Source organism: Lutjanus erythropterus, chromosome 21 (genome assembly GCF_056507025.1).
Source record: "Lutjanus erythropterus isolate fLutEry1 chromosome 21, fLutEry1.hap2, whole genome shotgun sequence".
Classification (NCBI taxonomy): Eukaryota; Metazoa; Chordata; class Actinopteri; order Lutjaniformes; family Lutjanidae; genus Lutjanus; species Lutjanus erythropterus.
This window is the reverse complement of record NC_139337.1, coordinates 6784495-6811830: the sequence shown is the minus strand read 5'-3', so window position 1 is coordinate 6811830 and position 27336 is coordinate 6784495. Positions and strand designations below refer to the sequence as shown.

Genomic DNA, 27336 nt, shown 5'->3' with positions numbered 1-27336 from the left:
AATAATAATAATCGCTTTTCATGTGGATGTCCGTCTGTTGTTGAGGTAAATATGGTAAATTGAAGCAATAAACTCCTCCTCTTATACTGACCAAGAAAACAGAGTTCTGCTTAGACTAGAAATCCAAGCTGAAATAGCCCATAGTTCCTCATAAACACCTACATCACTGGATGCAGGAAGAACAACAGATTTTTGCAGCAGGAGAACTCAGCTGTTTTGGTCAGTATAGCAGCTCTAAGGAATTCATTGCCACAAGTGACTACATTTACCATCAACACTGACATCCACATGAATTTTCCCTTTAAGAAAAAAAGAATAGGAAGTATACAACAGTAAAGAGCATGAAACGTGCTGATATTCTATATTGGCTATGTTAAAACGGCTGTTCATGTATTTCTGTCCAAATCTAAAAAAAAAAATTGAACTGCGTTACAACCAGGCAGCTCAATCTGATTGTCCATGGCCTGACAATCGCAACCATCTGTTACTGTAGCAGCGGGAACTGAACTTACAAGAGCACCCAGAGTGTTGGCAGCTGTGTTTTGGTAGTGAGGTGCAAGCAAATACTGAGTTCATTCCTTCACGTTCATATTGTTGTTCACTTTGTTTTCACTTGTCACTGTCTGCTCAGTTTTTGTACAGCTGTGATGCTACATTGGACACTGTTTCAGTAGATGCACAAATATCACTGTGTAGCCTAACCCAGTGCAAAGTAAACAAGGACACATGTCGGGACATGGACAATCTAATCCAAATAAAATGCTTAGATTAAATGCAGTTTTGTTTTGATTTTGTGCAGATATATAAATATACTGCTAATCATAATATAGTTCGCCTGAATACCTGTTGAACAGTGTTTTGATGTTAGTTACACATATATGACAATGTCAACTACTGTTTCATAGATATATTTAAATGTGTTGTTTTGACACTTGCCTGACCAAATAACACAGGCAGGGTCTAACAAAAAAGGGACTGGTTGCATTATGGGAAATGTAGTGTTTCCAGAGCTTGATTCATATGAGGGAATAAAAGTCAGAAAATCTCAGCTTCTGTAGCTTCAATTTTGAGCATTCTTTCTTCTATTTGTTTCTCCTACATCTTGCTACTTTATATGAATATAGCATTATATCACTACAGCAATCTTTTAATGGATCACCCTGCTCCTTAGAAGTTAGCCCACAACCTGAATCTGTGCACAAAATAGCCAGGATTAATGCTAAAGTGCGTTTTCTTCATGATATGTTTATTTAAAACACAGGTAGTAAACACCTCATACCACCCTTTGTCAAGATTCCCAAATAAAAGAGACAGATTAAAGCATTGTAAGCCTTTCCCCCTGTTGAGCTGAGAGCGTCATTAATACTCTGGGATTAAACCCACTGCCAATAAGACAGCTAATAGAAAGACCACACGAAAAGCCTGCCAGAAGACCTGCACAAACAACAGTCCTGTGTCCACACACCGATCACACCCAAAATTCTGTAACCACTAGAGTTCTTTTGAGTCCTGTTGGCTTACCTTGTCATTGAGGTCTAAGACGTAGGTGCTGTGTCTCCACTTGGTGAGGACGATGGGATCCTGCTGCTTCCTCTCCAGACTGCGACTCTTGGGAACCTCTCCGGACTGCGGGGAGATATTGTACTGTGGAGACAGAAAGGGGAGAGCTGAAGCTTAGACATCAGAGTTACACTATCTCCCTCGTCACTCTCTTCCATCTCCCCTCCCCTACCTCTCCTTTTATTCTCCACAGCACCATTGGACAGAGGAGACTTCTCTTACAGCCTAGGCATTGTCTTCAACTGTCCCCAGCAAAGTACACTGAACATATCCATGTCCGCACTACTGTCCGTTCAGCCTGAGAATGGACTGCTCGATTCTAAACAGCTCTCCGGATTAGCAGGTAAAGCACCAGTAATAGTCTGTCACCCAGAGTTCAACACAAAATTGGCTCTCATGTGAACTCCTCAGACTCTCATCCACTTACAGTGACAGCACAAGGTGTAAGAATACACACCAGGTGGAGGAGGAGTCACACCAAAGTGTGTTAGTGGGCAGTGTTGTTGCAACAGTACTGTCGAGTGATGTAATACTTTAGAGGAGATTACTTCAAATGGGGTGTAATAATAGGGAAGACAAAGGTAGCTAATGTTCAGAGTATAATCTCACCTTAGGCAGCTCCCATTCTGACCTGGATCCATCAGCGCTGTAGTAGTAGGGCCGGCCTTGTTCATCCACATGTTTTATCCACTGGGAACACAAACACTTGTCAGCATCCAAGTAAAGGGAACCATATTTTATGCAGATATCATTTGCAGGGGGTGAATCTAAGGCTGTTTCACACCTGTGGTTCAGTTCATTTGGTCAGAACCAAAAGAAAAAATGAATACATTTTAGTTCTGGTCTCGTTCCTGTTCACATTAACTTTTTTCAGGCTTTTTGCCTTTATTGTGATAGAACAGCTATACAGAGACAGGAGAGTGGGGAGAGAGAGAGAGGGGATGATACAGCAAAGGGCCACAGGCTGGAATCAAACTCATGGCTACTGCAGAGGACTGAGTCTCAGCACATGGAGCGAACGCTCTACAAACTGAGCTACAGGGGCACCCCATTCACATTAACCTTTTACAAACCATCCAAAAAGGGGTAAACATGAAGTTATCCAGACTGACAGGTAACCTTTTGATTGGACAGTTTTGGTGATTGTCATCCGGCATCATCAGGACCAACATGGGGAAATCAAATTCAGGTGAGTGACTGTGTGTTTTTGTATTACAAAAGCTCAGAGAGATATAGCTGATTATACCCATAATTAGTATTATCAGGCTACATGTTATTATTAATAATGACAAACAGGACAAAAAGGAGGCGTCTTGTACAGTAATGACTGTGGTGGGATCACTGTCACACACTTTTTAATGGACTTAATGAACTGACAAAGTACACGGAGTAGGATTGAACAGTTGTTTTAACAGTTTTGACCTATCAATTCAAGGAAAATACCCACACTTACATGTTACCATGGTTACCAAGTGATTTACATACATAAATACATACATATAAGACACAGCCCGCAGACTCTGATGTGGTTCATTGTGGTCTAAAAGCAAATGAATCAACAACAGGATTTTATGATAGAAACAATGTGATTTTAGCATGGCTTTTAGAGCTGCAACAATTAATCGAATAATTGATTACTAGTTGGCAACTATTTTGATAATTGATTAATCCATTTGAGTCATTAAAAGAAATTATTTCAGCTTCTTAAATGAATCTATTTTGTGGCTTCTTTACTCTTTTTTGACAGTAAACTTAACGTCTTTGGGTTGTGGACAAAACATGAAATTTGTTTAGACTTTTTTTGGGGGAAAGACAGAAATCTTTCATAATTTTCTGACATTTTATAGACCAAATAACTAATCGATTAATCGGGAGAATAATCGACAGATTAACAGATAATGAAGATGACGGTTAGTTGCAGTCCTAATGAAATAATGTGTATATTTTAATTTCACATCTATATTTATGCAAATTATTTGATAACCATGGCAACAAATGCACTTCTGCACAGGTATTTTCCCTGATTAATAGGTCAAAGCTGTATAATTCTTTACCCGTGGTCCAGACCAAATTAACCAAACTAAATGTATTGAAGCATCCTAAGTTGTACAGTGAATCAGTAGACTGCACCTTCTCCTGTGTGTATTCAGAGACGTAGAGAGTGTGTCCATGTTCATCCAGCTCCTCAGACCAGCCTCTAGGGGGTGACCCATACTGGCTGTCAGACTGACTCGAGTGGGTGCTGTGACAGTTTTCCTCTGAGGACAGCGGCTGGGGAGGACAGAAAAACAGACGGAGGGATTAATGACAGAAGCTTTATGTGGTTCATTATTCACATTAATTATGTTCACGCAGACATTACAGCCTAACAACTTTACATGAGTGTTTCCATTTTATGCTCTTTTAAATGTCTCCCGACTCAGTATTGTTCCAAGGAATAGAAACAAACGTTGCTTTTGCAATTCATTTTCTGTCAGGAAATAAACAAAATAAATATTTCCAGTATTGCTAAGCTAACCAACTGCTGGCTATAGCTTCACATTTACCATAAATACATGAGTGATATCAAGGCCTGTCACAATAACTACTTGGTCGACATTATGTCTCAGAAATAATTGCAATAAGCAATATTATTGTCATATTGTCAGACCATTTTATGACACTGATATGATGATAATGCAATATCATAATAATGCAGGTACACTATTTCGAATAGCAATGTTTTTTTTAATTCTTAAGAATATTCAGATGTTGGAATTGGAATATGAAAAAAATCAAAATATCCTAAATAAATAAAAACAAAACAACCAAAACAATAAACAAAATGGACTCAAGGACTCTGTTAACAAAAACTGCACTTAAATAAATATTAAACATTTGGCAGAAAATGTTGGTGACATTCTTATACAGTGAAACACACATGTAAACACTACAGCCAATACAGAGGTAAAAATTCATGTCCATATATTGTAGCTTAAGTTGAATACATAATTATCATGACAGGAAAGTAAATAAGTTTATTTCCCAAAATATCCCCTTAAAAACAGTCTCACCCAGACCAGTTACAACATCAAAATGTTTGTTATAAATGACCGTCTGCTATTAGCAACCAACCTGTATATTTGATACATGGATGGTCTATAAGATCAGATCAAAAGAAGAAAATCCCCTGATATTTTTGTCCAAACATATTTACATTTACATGGAGGCAACTTTAATCACTGTTGAAATAATAACCATGTATGTCGATTAATTTTCCGTTGATTGAGTAATCAATTCTGCATTAATTACATTTCTAGAATACTATATACAGTAGAATTGGCATCCTCACTCTTCCTAACATACTACTGCAATAAACCAAACCACCACATGGAGGCAGTGTTGGATAGTTGGGCAGGAACCTACAAACTGACAGGAAATCTTGACTTCCCCCGATCAAAGGCACTCTTGTTTCCCTACCTTCAGTAACCACAACACCATTTTAAAAGTCCTTTGAGGTTCACCACACCTCCACCACAGCCTGTTTGTCTAACACTGACTGCCAGAGAGTCCTTTTACAGACTGTTTATGTAGCTCCAGCTTAGACTGAATACCTGAATCCTGTGTTTCAACATGTGTTCACACAACAACTGTTTGTTTGTGGAGAAGAAAAGTTGATTTTCTGTTTATGTTGTCCATTTAGAAGCTTTTCAACAGAACAGTCTCATAATTAAATGACATTTTACAGTGTTTACCATGGGATCAACTGGATTAAGCATCCCTCACCTCACTCTCTGCAGTTCCCTGGCTGTCTCCTCGGATACTGCTGGTGCTGCCGCTCGTGTCCCTGGTGCGCGGCGGCTTCCAGGTGCGCTCTCCCGTGGCACGGTTGTAATAGAAATGCCTGCCGCTCAGGTCTTTGTGGGTCTCCCAGTCGCCCAGGATGTGGAGGGGGGAGCCGGACGGGACGGGCGGCATGCTGGACTGAGAGATCTTCAGCTCCTGGAGGTTGGTGTAGACCGGTGAGTCAGACCGGCCCTGACCTGTAGGTGATGTTGTCTGGTGGAGGAAAGAAGAAAAGGAGAGACTGTCAAGATTTGATTTAAGATCTGAACATTCTACTTTTTTTCTGGTTTCCAGCTGATATTCCCTAACTGCTCCAGAGAGTCAGAGTGTTCTGACTTTCCTCTGAAAATGTAATAATATTCCAGGAATTCCCTAACCAGAAGGATCCCTGAAATCACTCCAGAGTCTGCTGAGATCTAAGCATGTGTAGGAATGTTGATCCTGTCCAGCACAGAAACCAGCAGTCATCACATCCTGGACTGTAACAAGACGACCTGCTAAATGTTAAAATTGCAAACATTCATATTTAGCTGCAAAAATCAGACCTGCTGTACATGAAACCAGCTTCTTATTTTTTTCCAAACAGCAGAAAAGGTGAAGCAGTGAGTCATGAGTCTCTCTGATAGTCTGCACGGCAGGATGCAGCTGCTGATCAGATCAGATGCAACATGTGGCTCGCAGATACTTTAAAACCGTATCAGCCCGGTCTAATCAGGTCCTCAAAGCACATGGAGCACGGTTACATAATCATATATCTATTCAAAGACCAAAGACAAATGCTATGAACATAAAGGGCTACGGGTATTAGCATACAAGCTTTACTTACATAATTCTTTTCAAAATAGAAGTTACAAAGTGATTTACATGAAGAAGAAAAGAGAAAGAGGGAAACAGAAAAGAATATATGCAGCACAGGGGGCTGTGTTGAACACTGAAATGAAGTGCAGTAACAGGAGGAACAGATAATGCCTTTAAAGCTTATCAGATGCCAAAACAGTGCACTACAGTTCATAATACACACAGACAAGACTCAAGTTATCACCATGGCAACCATTTGATCTTTTATCACTACAGTCATCAAGTAAACCAGCGATGAGAACTGGCACGATCTGATTAGCCAACACAGTACCTTGCTGCACGATGCTGCGTTGTGTTGTAGAAAAAGTTGTACCAGGTTCCACTTTTTTGCAGCATGACCCTGGGTTGGCACCATCACTTTACATGAATGAGATGGCTGCGTTACTGTCAGTCTGAATGTGACCGTATGGCAGTTGAAGCATGACAGTGAAAGTGTAGAATTCTTTAGACTGAATGAATGGGTTATGAATAGATAAATAAGGACTGAGCTGAACTTTCAAACAGAGCTCAAACTTTATGTATGAATCAGATTGCACTGCAGTTTTTTCTAGTAATGCACAATGTTTTTTCCAAGCCAATATTGATAACCGATCATTTACATGCATCTCATGGCCTATGCCAGTAAGATAACCAATAATTTCACATTTTTGTATTTTACAAACCAGTTCAGATAAACTGAGGGTAAGAAAGGCTCAGACGTAGTGAGCAAAGATGGATCATTTAACACTCCATAGCTCTGACTGAACCAAAACTAACAGTTGTGCCACTTCAAATGCTCAGTTTTTCTACTAAAGTACATCAAAAAAATTGAAAATACACTTTGGCTTTTCTAATTAAATTCCAATTAAATGCTTTAATATACTCTGTCAAATCAGATACTATATAGCCTATACTTATCAGCTACTAAACGCAGATAACAATATAGCTACACAGAACAAACCCGACTGATGATTTATCAGCCCCAGTATTTATCATACATCTCTAGTTTTTTGGGGCTAATGCAGATACTGATCATTAGTACTGTTGGAAGCCGATAACTGATATTCGGAATTGATATACATTCACAGTAAAAATGAAAATCTTAGTGTCAAAACTTAATTGAAATGTCTTTAAGTAAATGTTTAATTGAAATAGGACAACCAATCAGACAGTGTTGTGGGTGGGGCACTGAGTGAGACCACAGAATGGTGATTACGGACAGAGAGAAGCGGCTGGATCAGCGCCAAAGTAGCACATTTTTACATTATCTTATCTTATCGGCAACCAGATATAAATAAAGAACAATCCTACAAACGAATATGAGCATCGGATCTGATAATCAGTTGAGGTCTTTAGACCTGATTTAATTTTTTTTTTATTACTTGTTTTAAAGTTCCTGAAGGGCCTTGCACCATCATACCTAGCTGACGTTCTCACTCCCTTCATCCCTGCTCATACTTGATCTGCTAACCAGCTGTTGCTCTCAGTCCCCAGGGCTGGACTAGAGATGGAGGGTGGTGGGGCTTGCACTGTAAGGGCTCCACACCTGCAGAATAACCTTTGAGAATCAGATAAACTACTTCAGTGTCTTCCTTTAAAACTATTTTTTATACCATATCTTTTAAATACAGGTTTGTTTGTTTTTTGCTCTTATTTATTCATACTCATTCTTATCCATATCTCTTGTCTTGTTAACTTAGTAAGCACTTTGTAAAACCTGTTTTATGAAAACTAATAGAAAATGTGTCCATTTCCCCGACATGCTGATAGAGAGACCTGCAACACGTTTGCAAACATTCAGTGCTTTGACAGGATGCATAGTGCAGAGATTGAAGCTGTCACTTCTCTGTGACAGAACAAGCCATTTTCTTAGCAACCATGTTGCTATAAATAATGCTTAAGGTTGCATAAAAAGGTTGGTTAAAATGAAGAAGATAAGAGTTGAGAAACAAGCAGACGTGGAACTGAAAGTAAAGATAAGATACAGCCTTCATTCTGTGCAAATGGTTGCTGTTGAAAAGGTATATAAGAAAAATTCAATGAGAGGAGAGTACTACAGAAATATAAATTATTAAAAAGCAAGCTTTGTGTTGAAACATCGATCAAAATGTTATTGCATAATTTCTGAATATGTTTAACTGGACTCTAAATGACTTAACAGTGAACCACAGTTAACACAAGACACTTCAAAGACAGTTTCAAAAATGATCTTTGAAACTTGGCAGTATCTGGAGGTCACTCCTCAAAAGCCGAAGAGATGTGCTTTCGTGGCTACAGCTCAGATAATTTAATGCTGTTCTGAATGCTTCTGAAAAAATATTTTGGGGTTTTAGAGCAGAGCTGCGTCTCTCAGACTGTTGCCAGCTTCGTGTCTCTGTAGAGGAGATTCAGTACCAAACATTCTGTAAAACACAGAGCAGATAAATGCCAGAGCAGAAAAGAAACGGATACTAGGGGCTGTGCCAGCACCGCACCTCTCCCCTCTGTTTGTTACAGGTGAGGAATGCGGGGGGGGATATGCACTTCAGTCGGAGGATTTGAACCGTTTTCAGGACACAGATGGGACTTCCTGCCGGTCTTGGAATAACAGGAATATTTTTCACATAAATTATTATTTAATATCCTGCACAGACGCAGGAGCAGAGGAAAGGTTTCAGAAGTGTCCTGCTGTTTTCAGTTAGGTTTGCCCGCTGTTCCTCAGTTTCAGTCCAACACACAGCAAGTGCTCGAGTATGGAGGCCAACCACCGAGAGATGATGGTTTGACTGAACTCAGGTTCAGACTCATCAGTCACGAGCAGAATGGAGCCAGTGTGCTGCAGCTTTAATTGGCTTTTTAGGGAATAATGTGGTAATGATCAAGTCTAAATGCAGATGATTGAGCGTGGCCTGAGAGTGAGGCTGGGGTCAAATCTATTTAGATTCCACTCAGGCCAGACAAACCAAACTTCATCCGCCGGAGAAGTAATTAACAAGCTTTAACGTCCATACTGACAGAAGTTAACTGAAATATTTTCCGGCGTTCTCCACTTTCATTCAGACAGTTATTTACCAATCATTGTGGGCAGAGCAGAGTGTGCACACAGCCTGTTACTGCAACACAGGCCCACCGCTGACATAAAGACGATGTCACAATCACTTAACCTCATATCATTCATGCCGCCTGTACAGGCAGTACGTCATAAACTGTATGAAATAGGGGTGTCACAATTTCAATATTAAATCAAAATTTGAGTAAGATGAGTTTTCAGTTTCAAGAATCAAACCAAAGGGCCTGTCCCTGCCTACTTACAGCATCTGGTGCATATCTGAAGAAAAAACACTTCAAAGACTACACAGTGTAGCTTATTGACCATTATATCACACACCATATGATAGCATATCTTTTGAAACGCGAATTTGAAAATCGAAATCACAATTGTTGTCAGGGCTTAAAACCAATGATGTGCTGATCTTTACATATAAAAACTTGATAGCCTAACTGTGAGTGCAAAGTAAGAACATTTTCAAATCAAATCAAATCATGATCTTAAAATCTAAAGTAATTTCGAATCGTGGACTTAAACAGATAGTTAAGCATTCCACTGATGATTTCAGCTCATTTTTGTACATTTAAAGCAAAATTTTCTTTCATCAAAACTTTCATATTGTAATTAATGTGTAAAATCTGTGCCCACACAAATTTCCATTCTGAAGATACAATACTTACTTATGACATTCCCCTTAGCCTCAACTGTATTTGGTGCTAATTAGCAAATGTTAGCGTATCAGTGATTAACTACAACCAGCCAGCAACATATCACCTAGGCTCTGGCACTACACCTTTAAAGAAAAATGGATGACTAACTGCTCCCTTGAAACTGAGCAACAAACTCAAAATAGCAGTGATGTCAAGAGACAATGGGTGCCCTCTTTTGCAAAAATGGACTGTTCTGTATCAGACAGAACAGCCTTATGCAACGTGCACCATATGCTGAGAGACAGGTCCAACACATGCCTGGAATAGCAGAAGACAGCAGAGGCACTTCTCTACAGTAAATGTTTAACTGAACTCAACATCAAGTGTTTTACTGGCAGACTGCAGTCACATAGTATCTGCAGGCAAACTTTTCTCCGGACCTTATTAATGCTACCTGGAATTCAATTTAACAGTTTAAACAGAACAAAGTGGGAAGTGCTTGCCAGAATCTGATGGAAAGTTCTCAAACTATAAATGGACAGTTTGAGGAAAAAGACACCAGGAAATTAATTGTTACGGGACATGAAATCCATCTTTTGGCAGAGCAGACACCTCATGTTCTATATTAAGAGTGGACACAGTGCAAAGATACCTGACATGATAAAAATATCACCTTTTAAGACTTTTTTTTTTTTAGACAAAAAGCTCACAAATTTTCATTTCATGTTCCCTATCTGTTGTGTCACCTTGCATTTGGCGCTGCCCACAAACACCTCGTCATCATCCTCGCTGGCTCTCCTGTAACCTCTGAATATACTGAACGCACGACGCATGGTGATGCACGGCGGCCGTCAACAGTGACAGGATGCACGCTGGCCTCTGTGGTTTCACCTCCCCCCAACACACACACACACACACACTCTCCTTTTTCTCTCTGTCCTCCTGGCTGTGTAACGGTCCAGTTGAAGGTAGGAAGGAATTTGAGACTGACTGACTTAGGCAAAGGGGAACAAGATATCTCTCCACCACAACACACCACAACACACAAACTCTGCTAACACAACAGGAAATGACAAATGAAAAAGTCTAAGCTTCCTCTATCAGAGCGTGTGCCTATACGTTTGATTCAAAGTGGGCACTGACAGAGGTGTTGACAGACAAACTGACAGTTTGGACAGATTTAGCAGAGGCCAGGCTCTATATTTAATCTATGCACCACACACCAGAGCAGAGAGACACAGTGTGTTGAGGAAAGATAACACCACTGATCACTACGGTGTGAGGGCTTCGTCATTACCTGCTCTCATCTTTCACATGAACAAATGAGTGCTAAGGAGATGATCCACTGAACAACAATGTTACCAAAGTTGTTGCCTAGTTTAAGAGGACAAAAAAGATTAAGACAGAGCTGCAAGAGGCAGTAGTAAGAAGAGGAAAGGCAGAAAAGGATGTAACAGAAAATGAAAGAACAGTGTTTAAAGCACTATTATCAGCGTCAACTGTTCCCGGGACATTTTGCAACACATGTTGTAATGTAACCAAGATATTTCAACATTATAGGACACATTTTTTGTCTTTCAAACACGTGCTTTATAGAGTTTTTTTCAAAATCACTAAAAACTACTGGGAAAAAAAAGAAAAAATCCAAGCCAGCCCTGTTGATATTGTATTTTTGAGGCTGGTACTGTGTTTTAAAAATTGTGTGGTTATATGTATTGGCCAATATTCTTTTTTAAATGTGGCAACTTTCTTATCCCGAAGAAGGCAAGATAAGGTGTTAAAGTGACAAGTGCACTTTCTCTGATGTCAACCCACAGTGGTTTTATTTCAGTTCTAATTCAACATAAACACGTCATCATTTTTTGATAGAAAAACCCTTAAAAGTTATATGATAAACTTGTCAAAAACATATACTAACAACACTACACTACAATACTAACAGCAAATATACCAGCTTAAACAGTAAACTTCATATTTATCATTTACTAATAAGAAACAACAACAAAAATCTATCAAAAATAAGAACAGTTAAATTCAAATATAGGAAATCACTGGGATGGTGGGGGTGAATTGATTCACATAAATGATTCATGATTTTTTAAACAATTTTTGGATTGATTTTTTTAATTAATGAGTCAACAATTTTATGTATTATTATCTTATTGAGAATGCTTTCCTTGGAGAAATTATCACACTGAATTACCAGAAGTGAAATACTTTGTTATTTACCGTACAACAATTAGATCGAAAGACCAGGTAACACCATCATTTCACCTAACAAAGATCAAAACAAGGCCTGTCATAGCCGAGTTAGCTTCGACCTCTAAAGTTTGTCTGGACAAATTAGCAGTCAGGATCCCAGTTCTCCCATTCTTCCTGCTGATGCTTCATCTCTTATTGCCTTTATCCACTTTTATCTTTGTAAATGCTCAGTTTTTCACTTCTACAGTTTATTAAAACTCAGCTCTCGGTTCTTTACCCGGTCGGTGGTGCATCCCACCACACAGCTGTTTTTAGGCATTTTTCTGTTTGTTAACAGTCAGAAATGACAAGGAGGCACCTTCATACAATATAAAGTCAACTGAGGGCGAATTGTTCTCCCCTCCGGTGTGGGTGGGACTTAATTGCACTCTGTCTCTGTGGCACTTGTGTGCTGAGCAGGAACAGCTAAATGTAGCAGTTTACTTTAAAAAATACTTTATTTTCCACTTTTATATGCAGTAATGCAGTAGAACAATGATGCTGCTGAAATAAAACTCAGAGACAAAGACTGACTCATGATATACAGTCATTCAAAGTGTATGATTCCACTTTCCCCATGGTCTAGTGTTAAAAAAGCAAACCAAAATCTTAATCAATCATAATACTAACAAATCCTAATACACACTGAATCACTGCATTGGCACCAAGCATTGGTACCAGCCCTAAAATTGTAGCCTATGAAAGTTAAAGATGCACTAATGTTTGATGTGAGAGGGACAGCCTGACATTTCTTATAACATTAACCATTACCAGCAGATACAGTTATATCTGTGATCAGCTGAAAACTGATAAGATATTATTAACTCATGCACTTACTCATCTATGACACATTCATATCTGTTGCCAGCAGTGACGAGTCCTACCCACAATGCATTAGCAGTCCTCTCAGTGTCTTCCTGATTGTAAATCTCTCCTCTCTGTATTCTCATAGGCAGATTCCCGACTAGTTTGACGTGAATTAGACGTGGCAGAGAGATGGGAGGCAGGGGATCGAGACCCGGGGTCTCTGACAGGTAATTAAAAATAGAAAGGACCCGAGGGGGCGGGAGGGATCACCCGTATAGCTCGGGGGAGAGAGGTGTGTGCGAGGAACGGATGGAGAGGGAGAAATGTGCTTTTGAACGCAGAACGGTCTGTCCGCACAGCCATGATAAATGAGTTTCAGACTACAGGCCAGTACAGTATAGAATCCCCTCAAACTGCATTAGAATGCATTATGCAGCCTGGAGAGTGTGTAGGCACCACCAGCATGTAAATGTGTGATTAATTCAACTCAGAGGTCTAATGGAGTATGTGAAGGCAGAGGGAACCGCAAAAGCAAAAGAACTGATGAGAATTGGCTCACTAATGGAGCCCGATGAGATTATGCTCTGCTGTGAGGAACACAGCTTACTGTAGCCCTTGTATTTATCACCAGGTTGGGAATACTACTCTGTTTCCCCCTATCCTCCCCCTTCCCAGCGTTTTGTCCCACTGTGCTTGTACAATCACTAGAAAAATGCCTGTGCCTTGCACCATAAATTATTCTGCGTGTAAAGAAGTGCAGGTCAGGGTGAGGGCAGCAGGGATGTGAGGCTGCAGTTGCACCCAGAGTCCACTAGGTGTCTCTCTTGGGTTGGGAGGGAGGACGTGGAGCAAGGGGCGCTGGTGAGTGGGTGGGAGTCTCCATCAAATGCATCATGCCATGAGGAGAGTAGCGTGAGGGGGAGGGCTTTCTCTTGGTGCACACATGGCAACCCACTCTGCAGCATCTCCATGCTGCACTCACAGACGTTATTAGTATCCATGCAGCAGTGTGCAGAGCCATGCTCCACACATGCACACACAGGAGCAGCTCAAATGCTGTTATCTTGGACAGAGCTGTAATGTAATTCAGTCATGTTGCCGCAGCTGATTCAGAATCTGCTGCTTATTCACAATTCTGTTGCTGCTGCTGCCAGGATCCTGACAGAGACAAAAGAAAGTAGAGCACATTACATCAGATCTCCACTGCCTTCTAGTGTGTCACTTAACGTCTTCATGCTTGTACTGTATATAAATCACTAAATGGCATAGCCAACATACAGTACATCCCTGACCTGCTGGTGCAATATGAAACTCTCTAACATCCCAAGGATTCAGTATGCTTGAAATGAAACAAGTTCTAAACGGGCACAATTGAAGGTTAAAGCCTGCTGTCAAAGCCCCCTCCTGGCTGCATCCCACTGCTTCCCTGATCTCTGTCCAAGAACTCTGTGTCTTTAGTGTGTCTTTGTAGTCTTGATGCTATGAATTGTACATACTGTATTGTTGAAATGAAATGACAATAGCAGCACAGCCTTGGACATTCTCCCCTTAAAGACACTCATGGTATTGCACTTGGTTGTGCACATAAAAACAAAGGGGGCTGTGTGAAGAATGAAAAACAAGCTCAAACCCTGCATAAAGTGGGCATGATTGAGGGATTTTCTTTTAAGTTAAAATTGAAAAGGTAAAAGAGGTATCCTTGTATTTTTTAAAAAAAGGTTATCAATCAGGCAAATCTATACACTGTTACCGTATATTTTATCAATATTAATAGGCAGTCGAGCTGTGTTACTATGTATTACACTTGTTGAGAAAATGACCAGAGATAATCAGGTGCCCCAGTTCTGACTAACTTTTATATTAGGCTTACCTTCATAGAGTGCTGCAGGGATAATATATTTTTTGTGGGCCAACCTGGAAGTTAGCATCAACCTGATTCTCTAAACTGCACAAACTGCAGAAAATAAGCTTGGTGATTGGGTTGGGCAATTGGATGAATATATTGATGAGAGGCTGAATCTGTCATCAGTTGTTTTGTTTTTTTTGGATGATATTTGTCATTTTATTTTGCTGATGTAATGGTCTGCAGAGTGACAGCGGCTGCTCCGCACCACACTCTCATCCAGCGACACAGCACAAACCCAGTTTTGGGTGAGCTGGGTAAAGAGTGAGAGGAAAACAGACTGCAGAGCCCGACTCTTTGCACTCGGCGAATTAAGGATTTAATTCGACCAAACCAGAGTTGGTGATTGTTGGAAGAACAGACAGACTAACAAAGATGGTTTTGATGAGTTTTACATTTTTACAGTTAATGGGCGAATTAAGCTCATCTTAGTCCAGTAATAGAAAGAAATTTGAAATAAGAAGGTGAACAGTTGTATCTGTCTATTTAAAAGGGAAAACAGCTGTAAAAGTATTTAATTTCTTGACACTTAATGAGTTATTTGGTTTGTTGGGCATAGTGAACATATGCAGCGTACATAATGTAGTGAATTCGCTGCTTGCACAAATGTCCCAGCTGTGATTCAAGAGGATAGGAGGTAGCGGCAGTGGGGGATGACCATATCGTGAATCGCCGGTTGATGGGCCGACAATAGCCGGTTGGAAAACTTTAACATATCGCCCGACCTTACTTGGTGTCAAGCAAAACTTAGTTATCATTGCATATTTTGTTCTGCAAGATGATCTTCACAAATGAACACCATTTTTTTGGAAGTGCAAATGCAATCACAACTAACTACACCACAGTCACATGACTTCATGTCCCAACAACCTCTGTAGTCTCATTTAGCCACTTATTAGCAACTGCCTATTTTAAGACTCATAACAGCTTTAGTGGGATATTTACTTATGTCGTAGAACAAAATGTTCTTTTCAGTTTGTGTTAACCACAGTCCACATTTCAGACATTGAACCAAAAACCCAGTCGACTTTCAGGCCAAGGAACCAAGAGTGCAAAAATGCTTAACTTGCATCCAGGTTTTAGGACTCATTCCTCCAGCACTTGATATATGCACTCATTTGCCACTTTATTAGGTACAAACAGCTAAAACAATTGCAACAGTCCTGCAATAAATCCTCCCTTCATGAACATTAGGCTATAATCAGTTTTTGTTGAAACCATTTTACAGAGGTGTTGATTCAACTGTTTGGCCGTTTTGAGGGCTGCAATTACTGATGCTGTTGAAATGTATTGTGTGATACTTAAGTGTTTTAACATTTTGTCCACCACATTTACAACAAATCAATGAGGGTAGATTGGTAGGCGTGCCTGAAAGACTTCCAACTACAGTGTGTCTTGTATGTCTTCATCTGAAAAACACTGTTTTAGAAAATCCTCGAACTGGCATTAGTTAAGGTTTATGTTTTTTGAGATATTTGTGTTTAAGTATGATTATTTTGTGTGAATATATTATATATATAGTCTTATTATTTATACTGTTTTGCTTATGTTTTTTAATGTGCTAAATCAAAATCTTATATGACTTTGACATTTCTTTCACATTCTCTCTGATGATTTCTTTTAAAATTCTTTTTAATCTAAATTAATAATTTTTTTACAGCACACTGCCTCAGTGTGAGTTGTGCTAAATGAATAGCTTCCAAATACATGTGGAGGCATTAGTCAGACCTGAACACACATGTGAAAGGCTGCAGAGAAACTACAAGTGTACGACTCCCATGGTAACATTATTACAGCAGTATCGCTAAAATAATTATTCTGTGTTCAGTTTAAAAGGTCTTTTCCATCTTCTGTCACAGATGGCGACTGCATCAATGTCACACCTCAGCGCGTGTGTGTGTGTGTGTGTGTGTGTGTGTGCGTTTCCCCCTAACTACGTTACATAATGTGATTGTGTAATTGAATTAGATGGAAGCAGGTTAAAGGAAGTGTGGCAGGGTGGCGGCGGCAAGGAGGTGGCATGGTGACTGACGGAGCTGCATCCGTGACCATGGCGACACCGAGCCAATCAGACGGTCACGCAGAGAGGAGTTGTTTGAAGATGGACCGCGGGGTTAGAGGGGAGGGGAGGGGGAGCGCACCATCTCTGAGCCAATGCATCAATCCACTGCGCTCCCTGTGTTCTTTTGTCCTCACTCCTCTCATCTTCCTCCGCTGACCTCTTCCCACCTCCTCCTTCACACTCCGAACACTCCCTGCCCTTTTCCTCCGCTGCATCCTCTGATAATCATGCACCAAACCCCTTTGGCCATTCTCGCCTTTTCTTCTGCCCCCTCCCATGCTCAGCCAACGCCCCTCCATCACCCCCTCTCCCTCTGCTCCAGGAGGTATGATGCTGATCATGATGGTTATGACCAGATTAACCTACATTTCCACCTCACTGGGTGTCAGACCACATTCGCCCACTCCCCCCATCATCACATTTGTGGCATTTCACATGCCAAACCCCCCTCCTCCTCCCCCCGCTCCTCTCTATCTTCACAAGCAGAGACTGACACAGAAATGTATCAACATGAACACACAAGCAGATGCTCACAATCACACACACTGCTCCTCACTCTCCTTAGCAACCACATCCAACCCCTACTGTACTTCAGCGTGTTTAAAAAGATATTGAATAGTGAGCGTGGGCAGAAGAAAATGTTAATGGCATTCGAATATTGACTTCAACTCAGGTCAGCAAAACATGACCGGGGAGTGTGAGTGGAGAAGAAACCCTGAGATTAAAGTGAGTCAGCATCTTTTCACTCGTCAGGATGACGACGGTTACTTTCATTTCACGGATCAGAGGGTTCGGCGAGGCTCACAACCTGACAGAGACGAGAGCAATTAACCTTTTGGTCCTGAGCTGATAGCGCTGAGCTAAAATGTCAGTTTGTGTCTGTGGAAATACACCCGGCTTCTGATAAACCTCTAGTAGCTGGATGGACGCAGTGTCTATAACTGGTCTGCTGCTGCTTGGATACTGCAGACAAAGAAGCTTCAAGGCTGCAGTAAAGGGCACTTTACTAGATTAGAGCACAGAATGGTAGAATCGTGTAGAAAACAATCTGAAATCGACAGCTCATCTGGAGTTTCTGTGTCAAACTGATCTGTTTTACATCATCTCAGATACTTTACAAACTGAAGATTGTTCAAGCAGCATCTTGGTTGTTTTCATGTCTTCTGTTGTGTGTGAGGAACAGAAGGGCTTTACTGTGCCGCACACTGCCTCTCCAATCACATTTTCCTCTTGAAATGTTAATGAGCAAGGGAGGGCGGATTTTGAGGACGGGGGAAGCCTGCAGCTCCCCTCCGTCATGCGCGGTCTCATGTGCATATGGGGAGACGCTGTCATTGGCTAAGAACCAGTCTGCCATACTGGGCCGCAGATTCTGCAGTGTGGCAGTAAGTGAGCTTAACTAGAGCGAGGGAACCAAACAATTCATATCTGGGACAACACGTCCATGGTTATTTTATAGGCACCCGATGGATCACAGGGCTTGGCTTCTTTTTGGGGCTCTGACTCGAGTCGGAGCGTGAAAGCAAACACAGACGAGCCAGAATCAGCCAGACATCTCCTTTTTAGTCCAGCTATCCTCTTTAAACCATATGGAGACATTCCTGGAGTGTTTAAGAATGTGTGTGTGTCGTTGTGTATCTCAGATATCATCAAGTCAGTGCAGCAAAGGAGCATACAGCTGCTGGAGACACACAATCGGACACCATGTTTTTGCATATGCTGCTTACTGCCAGCGTGCATGATATGATTTGTGTAACAAGCTGCTTCAGGCGGCACCACCTGCGTCCCTGCTGCACCTGGGCAAGCTTTGTCTCACTGTCCTCTGGTGTGTGTTTCTTTGCTCTCTTTGTACAGTCATTAGATCTGTACAGCCCGGGAACACACAGCTTCTAACAGTCTGGTCCTGAACTGCAACAATTAATCAATTATTAAACACCAACTAGTTTCATAATTAATTAATTGGTTTGAACATTTTTTTCAGAAAAAAAGTAAAATTTCTCTGATTTAAGCTTCTTAAAATGTAAATATTTTTCTGATTTTTTTATTCCTTTATGATCATAAACAGAATTTATTTGGGTTTTGGGTGAAACAAGACATTAAAGGACACCATTTTGGGCTTTTTGGAACAGTGATCAACTTTTTACTCCATCTTCTGACATAAATCAACAGATTAATCAATGATGAAAATAATCATTATTTGCAGTCTTAGTCTGGTCACAGTCACAACAAAGTTGTATAGCCAAATTAATCTGTGCCTCTGCAACATATCTTTTTGAACATTGACATACTGACTATACTCACGGCTAATTAATGAGCTAATGTAGCTGGCAAGCTACCAGCTAATAAGCTAGCTGTAGGGCTGCAACTAATGATTATTTTCATGATTTAACAAATCGTTTAGTCTATAAAATGTCAAAATATTGTGAAAAAAGCTCATCACAATTTTCCAGAGCCCAAAGTAACATCTTCATATTGGTTCTTTTGTCCAAACAACTGTCCAAAACCAAAGACTTTTCATTTACTGTCATAAATGACAAATAAAAGCAGCATATTCTTACATTTATGAAGCTGAAACCAGCAAATATAAGTGACTGTGAAATGACTGATTATCAGAATAGTTCCCAACTTATTTTCATTCACTTGACTAATGGTTTTCTACAAATCACTGCAGTCATAATGAGTCATAATAGCACTTATTTTGTCTCTCTACTCATGTTGTTTCTTCTGACAGTCTGTTCTCTATTATCTAAGGTAGAAGACTTGTTAGTTTAGCTGATTTCACTTAGTTTTATCATAATACATAGTTGTATTGCTTGTCTGATCTGCAATTATTCAGCTGTGAAACAGTTTTTACCCTGTTAGAGGAGGTTAAAGCTGCAACAGAAAGTTTTGAATTGGTTATGAAAGAGTCTCAATTTAGTATTGATGTTTTTATATGACCTGCAAAAGCAAACAAGACCATCTATGAGAAGATCGGCTACTTCTATATAGTTATTCTTAATGACTGTCACTGGGTTGAATTATCCTTGAAATCCGATGAAACAAGCCTGTACTTACATTTTTCCAGACAATGTTACAGTTAGCCATTTAAAAACAAGCAGAAGGAGATTTTTACTTACATAATCTTATTTTTACTTTATATTTTGTTGTTATGGCGGAGGGAACACTACTGCATTTGCTCACAGGGGCCTCCAAAATCAACATAATATGAAAGTTCCTTGTAGTAGCTTTAGGTAAGTAAAAGTTGACGGTGAGCTAACTAAATAACTTGCTCCATGCTGGCCAGCTCTTCATCACTTCAAAGGTCAGCACTGTCAAAATGGCTTCTTATTGAGAATTTGTGGGTATAACTTGATGTGAAAAATTTGCTTAGATTTACTATTCCTCATGAGCAAATCTGCTAATTGCAGTGATTCCATTGGAATGAATGAAATTCACCATGAAGTCGACAAGTTTAAAATGCTGCTGTGACTGGGCCTTTCCTCTGAGAAACAGTGAGAAAAAGGGAGAGTGTGGGTGAGAGGGTGACAGAGAAACAAAGAAACAGCATGTGCACATGTGCATGCTGTGCAAAGACTCCTACATTTCTCCCCTCTCGGGGGTCAGGGGCCGCAAAGCCACACAGCAGGAGTGACACCCAGACCCCCAACAGTCTGTCCAGTCTATGTGCTCCACTCCCACCCTTCTTCCTCCTCCTCCTCTTCTTTCTCTTCACTTTCTGCCAAACCTGAACTCAGATACGCCACTTCTCTAAAAGCTGCACAACAGTGGCAAGCCAGCGTCTGTGCTCTGCGATCAAAGTGTGAGACAGACGGCCAGACTTGTGGGACGGGATGACAGAGCAGCACTGCAATCTGTTACCCACACAACCATCCAATAAAAAAAAAAGGAAGAACAGGATGTGATGGATTCTGCGTACACTCCTGAGAGAGAAGACTGAACGGGAAGGGGCCCGGTAAATGAATTCTGGCTGCAGAAGTCAAACGACCTGCCAGCGCCCTGACAGCATCAATTTGTTCTGTTTAGTCGCGGACAGGTTTGGGGGGAAAACATATCGACGACGCGCCGAAGGAAAATTCAATTTCTTTAATGGAACCGGCGTTGCCAAATCTCTCTCTTATTACTCATTTCGAGTGGTCTTCGCCGTACAAAGACTCTCTGTGTTCAAACGCACTGCCATCGGGTTTTCTTCCATTTCAGGGCCAAAACAAACAGCGGGCCTGTTCTGTGCTGACACCACTAAACATTACACATTACATTCTCACACTTGGGACTATGAAACTTGCTTAATTAGTGCTTAGGCAGACTGCTTCAGGTCAGTTTTTTTTCTGACAAACAACAGTAATATCATCTTCAGTACATAAAAAGAGCAACACCCAGAGACATTTATAACTGGAGCCTGATCCATCCACCCATGGCTCTGGCTATTAACAGAGCAGGAGACAGTGCCACTGTATTTTAACAACTATTTCACTTCCAGAATTATTATTTCTCCCCATGTCTCTCTTGGTGGCAGTGTGTACAGGGCTGCAGCAGAGACTTAGCAGCATTCCTCTGTAGCTGACAGCTGACAGTTAAGCCCCCAGAGTTAATGACTAATCCTGCCCTCATGCCTTCAGCGTGATTGGTTCAAGCTAATTACACTGCCTCCCTTCCCCGGGTGCTGAATGGCTGGTTGGACAGGGTGGGGTGGAGGTAAAAGCAGTGTGGGCCTGTACAGTGGAGGCCTTCACAGTACAGCTCAAATGATGAATATTAATTATTCTGATAATCAATTTAATTGAAGCAGAGGACAAAACAAGCAATCTGAAGATAACGCGTTGGGCTAGAGTAAACTGTGATGGGTATTTTTCACTATTTTCTGACATTTCCTAGACTGAATGATTAATTAATTGATCAAACACATAATCTGAGAATTAACTGATTAACTGATGAATAAAAAAATAATTGTCAGTTGCCAGCCATACTACATGGGTCTAACCATACCCCTTTTATACTAACATGGAACAAGTTCCTTTCTGGTTTGTGCCCCTAATTTTTAATGAGTCAGAGCAATTCAACCGAAAATATTTTTTTCAGAACGAAAACTCAGTTGTAGAGCTGCAGTGATTAATCTATTATTGATTATTAAACTAATCACCAGCTATTTAGATATGCATTTAACCAGTTTGAGTAATTTTTTAAGAAAACAAGTCCAAATTCTGGGATTTCAGTTTATTAAATGTGATTATTTTCTGGTTATCTTACTTAATTATGACAGAAAAATGATCAACACATTAATCAACAATGAAAATAATGGATAGTTGCAGCCCAAGATGGTTCCTAGCTAGAACCAACTTATATCCTACAGGTTTCCATGATGATGAATCCTTGATTACATTAGTTCCACGCAAAACTGGTGGTTCAGGAATCTGGAACGGAACCAGTTCAAGAACCAGAGCTAATTTGGTGGAAAGAGGACACCCGTTCTGACGATCTACGACCTGACTTCAGAACAGAGTTGGGCTGGTTCAAAATAATGTGCAGTCTTGTGTGGTTGGGTATGATCCTGCTCTATTGTTGCTGGCTCAGGCTCTGTGTCAATATGGCAAATGGCTGAGCAGACTTAAGCAGACTAGCCACCAGCTCTGATTACCTGGTGAATCATAAAAGAAATTGTTTTTTTTGTGAGGCACAGAGAGTGAACTGTAATGGTAAGTTGGTCAGTGTTGGTGCTCTCTCTCAATTTGGGACTGCTTTGGTGGACCACATTTTTGAGTTTTATTACCTTCAGGTCTCTTCTGGACTGATCTGGCCTGAAAATGTATTTATGTAAGGTAGAATTCAGTAGGTTGTACACAGGTCTTTTGGCTGTGAAAATAATGAATGAAGGTGAGGTTGTTTTATGCCTACAAATCTGAAGTCATCTGTCAGCTTGTTACTTAACTGGGACAACAGAGCAGAGGCACTGCAAAGAAACATAACCATGTCAAGCTGCCAATGTATTTTACAATTATCCCTAATAGACAGAAACAGTAGAGACAACCAGAAGCATCAGGGAGAGATGCAAAAAGGGTGCCAAACCCAACACAAACTGGGAATGTTGCTTTTCACAGTGAGAGCCCCACACTAGATTTTTTGTAGAGTGACAGCCCTAGTGTGTTTCAGAGTCAGTCCAGAAATCTGGATCCGTGAAGACCTCGACTGTTAAGGTAGTTTATGCAGGAAGGAGAGAAACAACTCAGCTCTACCACAGGGTCAGTGTTACACCAAAGCTACCTCAGATAAAGTCATCAAAAGCAGATGCGTTTCCACTTGTTGTTCACGCTGGTGACTGACATCGTGGTCTGATATGGAGAGGCACAAGCAGAAAAATCCAGCTTTCACGCTGAGCAGAGCTGAGTGTCACAGGATCCTTCTCGTAAGCATACATGGGTCAACCCCCATACAGCATTTTACTGGTTACTAATTCAGTGTGAAAGGCCTATTAGTTTCCCATATCAGCTCTCAAAAGAAACACTGGAATAGCAACACTGTAGACAGGTCTGCATACACAGAAAACTAGTCTGGCATGCCAAGTGACACTTTAAATCCATTTGTTTTTGGCTCAAGAATATTGTTTTAGTCTAACATTACTTCACACTGGATACAATACATCTTATTCTACCTGACTGTATACATAACCAGGCAGCACAAGCTACATCATAAAAGCACAAAATCACTTTGTGACAGCTCATTATACTATGGAACCAGATAATACTCATACAAACCTCCAGCAGCTTTCCCTCTCTGTCTGTAGCAGTGGTCTGGAAGGCAGCTGGCTGTGGTTTATAGTCGGTTATTAATATTCCCCCAAATCGTCCTGCTAATCTGCTGTGTTTGTGTGGAAACAGATAGACATACTCAGAGGAGTTCTGAGAGCTGGAAGAGGCCAGAAGAAAAAGAAGGGGGGGCTCTGATTTCCTTCTGCTTCACCACAGAAACTATCAATCTCCCTTTAATGGGCTGATAACATCTGGAATAATCATAAAAGCAACATAGTCAAAATACCAGAGTTAACAGAACATTAAAACCATCTTTGAATTCAGCAAAGGCCATGTTCCATCTTTGAAGTGAAATTACATATGAACATAAAGGAAGGATCAAGGTTAGAAACTACATGGCCAAAACTAAATGGACAAACACACGGCGATAACTGTAGCAGCAGATTGATGCAGATGGCTTTGGAATGGCCTGTTCAACAGCATCCACTCCTCTGGGTTTCTGGGTTTCCAGGATATTTTGAAACCTGGCTGCAGGGACTTACTCCCACTCAGGCCTAAGAGCATTAGTGTAGTCCAACCATGGAAGTACTATAGACTGAATACTGGACCTAAAGATGGCGCTTATTCAGTCCAATAACAACTGCTAGCCTGGGGCATATGCCAAAAAAGTTTCTAGCTTCCATGTTTACTTCCAGGGTCCACTGAATATGCACAGCTTGTTTCTCCTGTTGGCCCTGCCAGCTATTTTCTGCTTGGCCCATAGACTTTACATTGTGATGACGTGGATATTTAAATGAATGCTGTTCAACGTTTAGCAAAGCCCAAAATAATTTCCTCAAATGTCTTGGTTTGTCTACAAATCAGATATTCAGTTTACTGTCATAGAGGACTGAAGAAACCAGAAAGCTGAAATCAGAATTATCAGAATTGTTGGCAATTATTTTAACAACTGATCGATTAATCGACTAGGGGAGGTTTTTTTCTCCCCACCACAGTATTGTAAATGGCTATTGGCCAAAATTGGAAGCAAGTCTCAGTGGCAAGGGCATATCCAGGTCATAATTTATACATCCATAGGTCCAATATATTGAGCAGTGAAGCCTGGCTCGTAGTCTGCGTTTCAGTTCATGCCAAAGGTGTTGAATATGGTGCACACATGTTCTTCTACAAACAACTAGGGAAAATATTTCTTTATGGACATAGCTTTTAACACCTGGGCATTGACAAGTTTAGAGTCACAACCATTAGTCAATTCATTAATTAATCAATTGACTGATTTTTTAGGAAAACAGCCTCTTCCCTTTAAATATTTGATAGTTTCCTTAGTCTTCTACAATTGTATATCTTTGGACTGTTGGTAAGACAAAACTAGAAGATGTCACTTTGGACTGTGGGAAAATTATCACTATATACAAATAGTAATTATATAATGAAAATAATGGTTGCAATCCTAATTTTGTTAAAAAAAAAAAACAAAAACAAAGGGCCAACCCCCCAAAAATGTTAGAGGAAGAATATATTCTAAAATGTCATTGCATGCTGTGGCATTAAGGTCTCCCATGATGGTGTCCACATACCTTTGGCTACACAATGTATATCTGCAAAGGACAAATATTGCCAGTTAACTGATTAATATCAGTATGTCTAACAGTCCTTGTGTGCATGTGCATCATAAAGTTTGTTTTCATTTCTAGTGAACCAGACTGGCATTCCTGCAGCACAACAGAGCTGGAACATTCACATTCTTGAACATATTCTCCTCAAGCTGCCCAGTTAGCCGAGTCTCAGTTCTCTTGAAACATCAATAAGACACGTCATCCACATATCCCTTATTACACATGTGCAACACACACACATTCTCCACGTGCCTAATAAAACCATGAAAAGCACATAAGCCTCGTCATGTAAAAGAAAAATATCATTCAAACAGGGAACAAAGAGCCCTCAGTACTTCCTGTTTTAGTGGATTAGGTTTGAGAAGAAGCAGATTACATGCCGGAGTGAAGTTTCTGCGTTGGACTGATGAATTAATGACTGATGGAAACATGTTGCTAATATTACTGCATCTCTCGCAGTACTGCCAGCATCTGTGTGTTTGCGTGTATTTGTGTGTCGTTATCACTGCAGCAACTTTTAAGATCAAATTAGTCATATTTCTATGAATCCTGAGCAGCTGAGAAGAAAATAACAGGATGCGTCATACACTTTCACTGCCAGTATGATTATATGGCATGTTGAACTAATACTAATGTTACATTTCATGCTGGTATCACTTCAAAAACTACAAACCTTCAAAAAATAATGATAACAAAACGAATCAATGATAAAAATGAAGGGGTTGTCAGTTGCTTAGTCTCAGGATTCAGCACTAACATCAGCACATCAAGCTGGGATTGTGACAAAAACAGATCAAGTTACAGTCCTCACAGTACAAATACCAGTCGTCAGCAGCAGAGCTGAGATATCAACATGTTAGATAACAGCGACGCCCCGGTGACATTTCTTCACTGCTGATCACAGATTACTAAAGCCTACACAGCTGATACCACGCTGATTACACGTGTTCCTTTTACAGAACAACACAGACTGTGTCAATCAACTGGGAGACGCTGAAGGATTAAAACATTTGTATTGGGCCACAGAAGAAGGGCCTTGCTACCCTCTGCAGGGAGGTCAAGGTTCAGAGTCAGTCTTGCTCAAGGACACTTTGGCAGAGTGGGTTATTGTTGGCACAAGGGTTTCAATTTCAACCTTTGAACTAAAGCAAGGTCTCTTGCACAGATGAAACTATTTGAGAAGTGTCATATTAATCTACAGCAAAGCATCATTATTCTATAAGATTATCATATGTTTGCACTATTTGAATATTTATGGTAATATATTTTAGAGAAAATGTGTATATCAAGATATATATTGTATACTGCGAAATAGCCTAAAAATATTGATATATTATTTATAAGCCATAGTGTCCAGCCCTATCTTTAATATAGACAGCCTACTGTAGCCTATGTTATGCATGTCTAAATATAAGTGTGGTCTTTAGCAGGGATCAGAAAAGATCAGATTCAATTTGAGGCTCTTATAGTAAAGTGTACATTGTGTGGCTGCTGGGAAAGGATACACTGTACTGGGAAAGTCTTAAGCACCTGTTGTCAACAAGGATTTATTACAGTAGCCCCCTACAGATAATCATGCCTCAGCCTAGGAGCTTATGACATACACCATGGAGAAATGCATCAAAAATAAAACTGCACATCTAAAGAAACAGATGCAATGGTGTGTGTTCCCTGACAGTTGGGATTTTCCACTGTTTAGCACTTCAATCGTCTCTCTCAGTCAAGATTTCCACTAAAGCCTTTGTGTCAAAGTGAAAAACACAGAGGACGCAAATTCTGATGAAGACAACAATCCAGGTCACGGGGGAAGATTTGTGAAAGTTGTTCATTGCATTTTTGAAGTTGCCTCCCAAACTTTCACACTGATTTGTGTGTTGTAATTTAAGTCCAACACTAAAACACAAACCTGTCAAAATAAATCAAATTTTTTTCCATACATGTGAACATGTTAATTGTGTGAAAAAACAGAGGTCTTATTACTACTAGTCAGTAACTGCAGCTGAAACTTACTGAGGTCTGGCTAATTAACTTTAATTGTCTTCATTAATTTCAGGTGTTGACTTC

General features: G+C 40.3%; 1 protein-coding gene across 7 annotated transcripts in view; it reads right to left on the bottom strand.

Moving 5' to 3' along the window:
* Positions 1–27336, bottom strand: part of arhgap12b (Rho GTPase activating protein 12b) — a 78524-nt gene that overhangs the window by 11570 nt on the left and 39618 nt on the right. For all 7 annotated transcript variants that reach the window (XM_084747668.1, XM_084747661.1, XM_084747665.1 and 4 more), the window contains exons 3-6: positions 5326–5598; positions 3691–3831; positions 2170–2250; positions 1522–1644 (exon numbers count right to left, since the gene is read on the bottom strand). In XM_084747668.1, the coding sequence (XP_084603794.1) occupies positions 1522–1644; positions 2170–2250; positions 3691–3831; positions 5326–5598 (618 nt within the window). The remainder of the gene's footprint in view (positions 1–1521; positions 1645–2169; positions 2251–3690; positions 3832–5325; positions 5599–27336) is intronic.